The sequence below is a fragment of the Gavia stellata genome, unplaced genomic scaffold, assembly GCF_030936135.1.
Source record: "Gavia stellata isolate bGavSte3 unplaced genomic scaffold, bGavSte3.hap2 HAP2_SCAFFOLD_44, whole genome shotgun sequence".
Lineage (NCBI taxonomy): Eukaryota > Metazoa > Chordata > Aves > Gaviiformes > Gaviidae > Gavia > Gavia stellata.
The window spans coordinates 1,540,286-1,548,955 of record NW_026777121.1 but is presented as its reverse complement, the minus strand read 5'-3'; the positions used below and the strand labels follow the sequence as shown (position 1 = coordinate 1,548,955).

Genomic DNA, 8,670 nt, shown 5'->3' with positions numbered 1-8,670 from the left:
TGAGGCGGTGAGAAAATGAATCCATGCCCGTGATGTTGGACTGCCCCTTCCTGCTGGGGGCGGTCCCATCTGTAGCAGGATCCAGTCGTAAAAGTGCTGAGCGGAGGTGTAGACTCCGGGCCGTCTTGCTCTCGCACAGCCTTTCCTCCAGCTGGTCACTCCAACAAGCCAGAAGTAGTCAGCGCTGTTATCTTTGCAGGTGAGAGGACCACCGCTGTCACCCTGCAGTGGAGGAGAGAGGATTAAGTTCTTCTTGGGTGGCCTCTGTCAGCACTAGATTTCTCTGAGTTACCAAAATATAGACAATAGAAATAGCTACTAGTTTTAGTAGATACATTTTCAGAATGGCCCAATGCTTTCCCTTGCCACACCAACCGGGCTAGAGAGCTTGTTAAAGCATTCTATTAAAGGAAATAATCCCTAGATTTGGGATTCCTGAAGCGCTGTCTTCTGACAATGGGCCTCATTTTGTTTCAGAGGTGGTCCAGGGAGCGTCAAAATTTCTCCAATTTTAATGGGATTTACATACCCCATGGAGGCCACAGCCTAGTGGGAAAGGAAAGAATAAAATGAACCAGACTCTTAAAAGGCACATCTCAAAATTACGCCGAGAAACTCGACTTCCATGGGTGGATGCTTTACCAATTGCTTTAATGAGGAACAGTAGGGAAAGTGAGATGGTTAAATAAAATACTTCACGGGATGGGGTTCTCCTTAATAGGTTGGTTACAGAGCTTAGTTCAAACTCTGATTGTGTTTCTAATACTGATTGTAGTAGTTTGGATCGTTTTGGGATGTATCGAGAGTATAATCGTTCGGGCTGTAATGTCACGATCCTCACCCCTAATGATAACCACAACTCAGGAAAGAAAAAAGCCCCTTCCTCACAGGATATGCGCAGGAAAAAGAGAGGATCCTGTGACTTCAAGTGAAGACGAGGCACCTAAGAGGCAATGGGAACGAGGGCAACTAAGCTCAACTGTAAGAAGTACTGGTAACTGTTGCTGGGAACGTAGAAATGCTTAACCGTGTGTTTACCGAGGGGTGCTAGCCTTGTGGAGTTACCACCTAGCACCCATCTCTGCGCAAACATGAAATAAACTCGACTCTGTGTGTGTATCGGCCTCTTGCACACCGGGTAAAGAACCCAACTGCTGGGACAACACTGGGAGCCAGCAGCTCCCCCCCACAGGCGAGCATCTCTGCTGCAGGGCCGGTGGCCCCACAGCCACCCCTGGGCCTGAAGCGCTGGGGGCTGCCTAGTCTGAAGAAAATAAAGGCAAAGTCCGGTGAGAGTCTGCACGCGAGGAAGAGGGTGGCAGGAACGTGATCTCTGCCTCTCTAGTACCACACACCTCTCTCCAGCTTCCGCCTGACGTTGCTCAGACACGGTCTCTCTCACTTGTTTGGGTTTCTGCCTGTCGCTTGCAATATTTGTCTCTTCTTCTGATTTGCTCTTGAGAAGCGATGGGTTTTCTTGAGAGACATTGTCTTTTTGCCCCTCACGCCCATGAAGCTTTCTCCAAACAGAGATAACATCCAGCCAACACTTTGGCTCCTCAAGGACAAGGCTTTTCATCTCATGCAGCATCTTCCCTGCAAGAAAAAGCGGGTTCAGGTTAAGTAGTTCAGTCTCAGCATTTGATTTCCCTACAGATTGAGAACAGCTGTTAACAGAGACAGTGTTCAGATTTCATCCATGTGTGAATCCAGGAACCACAGCAGCAGCAGCAATCACAGGCACAGCTGAGCTCTCAACACCCACATACCCCACCAGCAGAGCCCCAGGCATTACTCTGATTACAAGGAATACAGGGGCCAATTCACTTCAAAACCTTGCAGCTGGTCAAGGGGGGGGAAATAAAAAAGGTATTTCTATTTCTCATTTGGAGTCATGGTTAAATTGGACCCTAAAGCTGAAGGCCATTTGCGATCTCCCAAAGAAGAATCCACCAGCACACAGATATCAATCCATCTTACTTAAAATTCTTATTCCAGCACTGACAGAGAAAGTGACCTGAGTAGCTGAGATTTACAAGAAATCTGTGCACTGAACAGTTAGGTGACACAAGATACACATCTGGATCCACTTCACCTACAAGAAAATGACTCATCCTATAACTCTGCACAGAACGGGTCCAGAACTGGACTTCAGTTTCAGGTGGGCTGTTGTAAAATCACTGCATTTAGTTGTAAGTAGAAATAGAATGTTAGAATATTGGTGTGTCTTGATACTCGTAACCATAGGAACCTCACCAGGGAGTCACTGCTTTGTATTAAGAAACTAATCACAACGAGATGGAACAATGAAGAATCGAATAGAGAAGTTTCGTTTGAGTCCCGTAACTATGGGGACCTGGTACGCACCCAGTGCTGCTGCTTGGAAATCCCTTTACCCTTCCCATCTTGATTGGAATATCAAGAACGCCAATCAATGGATATTAAGAGAAATAACCATTGATTATTTTGGGTATGGATATTGATCGAATTGTATAATCAAGAGACTAATCCACGAAAGTTAAAAAACCATGCTATATTTTGTGAGAAATAATTTGTGTAATGGTAACTAGGTATGCTTTATCTATGATTTGATTATGAACTAATGATTAAACAATGTAGCTTTGTCGATAAGGAGGATATTCCTGTCAAGAGAAGGGTAAGTTGTAGGCCTGGTTAGTAAACCGAGAAATTCTTCTGGAGGTTCCAAGATTAAAGGGGAATGGAATTTTGCAACTAAGCTGAGCATGCGCAAAGATTGGGTTCAACTAGCGGACACAATGAGGGAGTCTATGGATGACCACCAGAGGGCTTTGGGCGACCACCAGTGTACCTGAAGGCACATGCGTTATGGACATTTACATATGTTAATGAGTTCTCGGAAATCCTATGGATATGCTAATTGTTTCTTGGAAATACGATGAATCAAATATACTTTGATTGTATATAACTTTTGTAGCGGAGTAACTCGGCACGCACACTAAGCGGAGTGATTCCCTGTGCGTCCAGCGCTGCAATAAAGAAGTGCCTGCTTTCTAAACTTCAAATTCAGTCTTAGAAAGTTCTTGGTTTTGCCGACTTAGGGGAAGAGTTTTGGCGACCCAGATGGGACCTTGCGAGTGAGACTGGAAGGGATCGAGTGCCGATCAGACTCCAGCCGGCACCGAGGGATTCTCGGCAAGGACCATCGCTCTTGACCCATACGAGCTCCTCACAACACCCTGGAAAAGGGTAAGGCACTTCTTCTTTGGAATTTCTTTGGATAGCCTGCCCGTAAGGCGCAGCGAAAGCTTCGCAGGGTTGGGGCTTTGAGGGTACCCGTTTGCATTGGAAGCCTAGGCATCTGCCCGCAAGTCATAAGCGAAAGCTATTGCTGGGTTGGACATTTGTGTATTTGAGACAATTGGCATTTGCATTTGGTAATTTGGTCTTTGATAATATAATTATATAAGAATAATAAACATAATGGCATTAACAAAATTGTTTAAGAGTAAGAGCGCGGGGAATTTAGCCATTGATGGGAAGATACCAAAGACGTCACCCTTGGGAGGTTTATTGACACATTGGAATGAGTTGCATGATGATTTGCGTAAAAGTCAAAGGATTGAGTATTGTAATAATTGGTGGCCTTTGTATGTTTTAGATGATCAAGAGAAATGGCCAACTAATGGGACTTCAAATTATAATACTATTTTGCAATTGATGTTGCCCTGTAGGAGGGAAGGCCAACGGAATGAGGTACCTTATGTGGATTTGTTCTTTTCCTTGAGACAGTGAACTGACTGGCAGGAGGAGTGTAAATTGGTAAGTCGAGGTCATTTAGTGATGGCTTTAACCTCTGAAAACAGGAAATCTAAAAGGCGTTGCTGGGCTTGTGTTATTGGAAAGAGATGTATAAAATGATAAATAATACTACTACTAATAAAATGATACTTCATAACAAATGCACCTGGTACTTAGTCATATTAAAGATCGTGAAGCCCTCCAGCAAGCCCCAGGGTGCTCATTTCCAAAAAAGTACCAGGCTGCAGAGCTCCAAACAAGGCCCAGGATGCCGGACTCCCGAAAATACCAAACACACACTGAAGAATCTCCCCCCCAAAAAAACCCAAATGGTGCAGGACGCCTTCCAAAGCACCACCAAACGGTGCAGGACTCCCCCCAAAAAACACCCAACAGTGCAGGACTCCCGCAAAAAACCACCTAACGGTGCAGGACTCCCCCAAAAAAATTAATGGTGAACGCCTCCCAAAAATCCAAATGGTGCTGCACTCCCCCGGAGCAGTGACATGAAGGCCTCAAAAAATCCCGGGTTTTGTAATATTCCAGAAAATAGCAAAGCCATAAAGGGCACCAAACAACAGAATGGTGAAGCCCTCCAACAAGCCCCAGGGTGCTGAGTTCCAAGTAAGTACCAGGCTGCAGAGCTTCTAAAAAGCCCCAGGGTGCAGTAGTCCTAAACACTGCATGATTCCCCAAAGAAACACCCAACGGTGCAGGACTCCCCCCTAAAAAAACACCCAAAGGTGCAGGACTACCCCCCCAAAAAATTAGTGGTGAACAGCTCCCAAAAATCCAAATGGTGATGCACTCCCCCGGAGCAGTGGCATGAAGGCCTCAAAAAAATCCCGTGTTTTGTAATATTCCAAAGAATAGCAAAACCATGAAGGCCTCCAAAACACAAAATGGTGAAGCCCTCCAAACAAGCCCCAGGGTGCAGAGCTCAAAAAAAGTGCCGGGTTGGAGACTCCCAAAAAACCCAAATGATGCAGGACTCCCCAGAAAAACACGCAAATGGTGCAGGAGTCCCCCGCCAAAAAAGCCCTACATGGTGCAAGACTTACCAGGAAAACAAAAAATAAACGGTTTGCCCTCCTCTGGGGTGGAACAGTGAAGCACTCCAAGAATCCCCCGTTTTGTAATATTCCCCAAAATAGCAAAGCCATAAAGGGCTCCAAAAAACAAAATGGTGAACCACTGAAAACATGCCTGTCACGTTAAAAGGACTGAGCAATTTGGCAGAAAATAAACCCCCGTGCATTCCAGCTTGTCCTCAGGTATCAGAGGGGCTGGGGGCAGCTAGGCTTAGATTCTGAGTGATGCCCATTTCCTGTATTACAAGTCCGATCGTGTTCTATATAAACATATATATATATATACACACACACACACACTCATATATAGATAGATAGATAGAAGCTTAACGATTACGGATGCACTTGTAACTCCATACACTTTCAGTCTAGCCACGTTGCATGAACTAGCACGGCCACCCTTAAGGAATTTAACTGCGTTCAATGAGAACTCTTACGGCTAGGTTAACAAATAGTGTAGTTTCTTAAAGTGACAGATACACAAGTTCTTTTGGATTGCCGGTGATAGAACTACTGCCCACAAAGGTGGTACAAATAGTATGAATATGAGTAATACAGCCTGGCTACAAGCGCGCTAGATCACAAAACAACTCTATCAATCTCCCGGGGAAACACGTGGGATAGCCAAGTGTTAATATGAGAATTATAGCCGGCTACAAGCGCATTAAATCACAAAACAACTCTACAGAGGTTGCCAAATCTCCTGGGGGACACACACTTGGTATAGCCAAGTGTCCAAATCTTACTCAAAGGCATCCCTCTGGGGGGGGGAAGAGAGGTTCAGCCCGTCGACTAATCCCAGATGTTAGAGCAGGTCTGCGATGGTATCTTCCCTAACATCCCTCCTCTCTTAAGCTTTTATACTATTCTTACTTTACAGGTGGAGCTTGAGTGACTCTAGTCATATTTGTCTTTGTTGTAATTGGTGTAAAAGTTTCTCGCTTTGCTTTTAAAGGTAGAGACCAAGAAAAATTCAGAGCGCAGGCTCAGTGAGGGGTGGTCGCACCTTGGAGGTGGGTAGCTTTGGGATGGAGGTGTGTTTTTTAGTATTACAATGAGATTATAATGAGTATTTTGTCAAAAGGTGAGAGACTGTCGGCCCATTCCCAGGCACTCCGCTACACACCATTACACACACTAAATAGGTTATTGTATCTTTGTACAATAGCATTGTCTTTGACCAGGTACCTATCCTAGTTATCAGGGTGAGTCTCCATCTCGTTGTTCCATAGCACCTTCCAGTTCCTGTCTTATCACAGAGCCGGGCCGCGCTGTCTCTACTCTGCTCCACCCTCTGTACAGTTTCTCTTAGAGCCAGCACACCAAGCTCCCCTGGCATTGCCAACACCTAAGGTTTCCTCGGGAACTTCTGCGGGATGGAACTCTTGCATGACCTCTTGCATGACCACTCCACCCCAAAAGTTTCTTCAGTGCTGTACCTTTCCTAAAAATGCAAATATAGATTTAATTTCTAAGTCTCCTCCAGCAATAATTCCACAATGCCCAAGGGTGAAGAGCTCCGAAAACCCACCAGGGTGGAGTGCTCCCAAAACAATACCAAACACTGCAGGAGTCCCACCAAAAAAAAGATGCAGGAATCCCCCAAAAAGGTAACGGTGACCAGCTCCCAAAACCCAAAATGGTGAGGCACTCCTGCGGGGCAGCAGGCTGAGGCACTCCAGAAATCCCGGCTTTTGTAATGTTCCAAAAACCAGCAAAGCCCTAAAGAGCTCCAGAAAACAAAAGAGTGAACCCTTCAAACAAGCCCCATGGTGCAGAGTCCCAAAAAAGTACCGGGTTGGAGAGCTTCAAAACAGACCCAGGGTGCAGGACTCCACAAAATACACCAAACAGTTCAGAAACTGCCCCCAAAGGGTGCAGGAGTCCCCCAGAAAAACACCAAACGCTGCAGGACTCCCCCAGAAAGATAAGTGAATGATTCCCAAAAAACAAATCGTCAGGCACTCCTGCCGGGTGGTGCGGTGAGGCACTCCAAACATCCCGGGTTTTGTAATATTCCAAAACATAGCAAAACCATAGAAGGCTCCAAAACCCAAAATGGTAAAGTCCTCCAAACAAGCCTCAGGGGGCAGAGCTCCAAAAAGGACCGGCTTGGAGAGCTCCAAAAAAGCCCCAGGTTGCAGGACTCCCAAAAAACCCACCAAACTGTGCAGAATTTCCCCCAAAATAACCTTAAAATGGTACACTACTCCCTCCAAAAGAACACCAAACGCTGCAAGACTCCTCCAGAAAATACTAACTGGGAATGGCTCTGAAAAACCAAATGGTGAGGCACTCCTCCAGGGCCGCGTTGTGAAGGCCTTCAGAAATCTTGGGTTTTGCAATATTCCGAAAAATACCAAAACCGCAAAAGGCCGCCAAAAAACAAAACTGTGAAGCACTCCAAAGAAGCCCCAGGGTGCAGAGCCCCCAGACACACAGAGGGTGCAGGACTCCCCAAAAGAATACCAAATGGTGAACAGCTCCCAGAACACCAAATGGGGATGCACTCCTCCGGGGCAGCGCAGGGAGGTGAAGCACTCCAAAAATCCCGGGTTTGGTAAAATTTCAAAAAATAGCAAAACTGTAAAGGGCTCCCCCCCAAAAAAAATAAAATGGTGAAGCCCTTGAAAAAAGCCCCAGTGTGCAGGGCTCCCCCCAAAAAAACCCCAAATTGTGAAGGACTCCAAAAAGCCCCAAACTGTGAAGGACGCCCAAAAAAACAAATGGTGATGCAGTCCTCCAGGACGGCGCAGTGAAGCACTCCAAAAAAGGCCAGGTCTCGTCCTATTCCATATAATGGCAAAACTGTAAAGGGTTCCCAAAATACAAAATGGTGAAGCCCTCTAAACAAGCCACAGGGTGCAGAGCTCCAAAAAACCACCGGGTTGGACTGCTCCCAAAAAGCCCCAGGGTGGAGAGCTCCAAACACCACTACGAGGGAGGACCCTGAAAAAGCCCGCGATGGAGCACTCTTAAAAAGCACCGGGGTTAAGTGCTCCAAAATATCCAACTGGTGAAGCAAACCAAAAAAGCCCCACAAAGAGGGCTCCCAAAAAGCCAAACAGTGACAGACTCCCAGAAAAAACAAATGGTGAAGCACTCCTCTGGGGTGGCGCGGTGATGCACTCCAGAAATGCCGGGTCCTGTAGCATTCCAGAAAATAGTGAAACCATAAAGGGCTTCCAAAAAAACAAAATGGTGAAGCATTCCAAAAAAGCCACGGGGTGCAGAGCTCCAAAACACCCAAGTGATGGAGCGCTCCCAAAAAGCCCCATGGTGAAGCGCTCCCAAAAAGCCCCCGACAGAAAGCTCCAAAAAAGCCACAAGGTGCAGGACTGCGAGAAAAGCCCCACAGTGCAGTAAAGCACTCCTCCAGAGCCATATGGTGATGTGCTCCTCCCATGCTTCAAAACTAGTGTGGGCAATCCTAGATTGGGGGCAATCCTAGAAAACAGCAGTGGAATAGGTATTTTTATTCCCTTTCGGAAATTCCTAGCCAACAACTCTACAATGTTCCTGCCAATCTCCTAAAGACAGTCATTCCTAGCAAGTCCTCTCAAAGTCCTTGAATGCATCCCAGTTCTTCATCTCCTAGGGGTTCCTGGGAAATTCCTCATTTCTCCCTCCTTTTGCTGTGCCAGAGAGCCACGCTACACATTTCCACAACGGAAAGGCTGCCTGCGCAGAGCCAGACTGCACCTGATGGGGACACAAATGCCACACCTCTTCCCAGACCCCTGCTATTTACTGCACAGGGATTAGTCCATTCTGTGGCCAACTGCTCTTCATGCTTCCT

The 8,670-nt window shown here is 46.4% G+C and overlaps 1 protein-coding gene across 4 annotated transcripts in view; it reads right to left on the bottom strand.

Moving 5' to 3' along the window:
- Nucleotides 1-1,358: 1,358 nt before the first annotated feature.
- Nucleotides 1,359-8,670, bottom strand: part of LOC132321721 (F-box only protein 15-like) — a 43,183-nt gene continuing 35,871 nt past the window's right edge. For all 4 annotated transcript variants that reach the window (XR_009484855.1, XR_009484856.1, XM_059835166.1 and 1 more), the window contains one exon: nucleotides 1,359-1,596. Coding sequence is in view for 2 of the 4 variants with exons in the window: in XM_059835167.1 (XP_059691150.1) it covers nucleotides 1,576-1,596 (21 nt within the window). In the remaining 2 variants the exon portion in view is untranslated. The remainder of the gene's footprint in view (nucleotides 1,597-8,670) is intronic.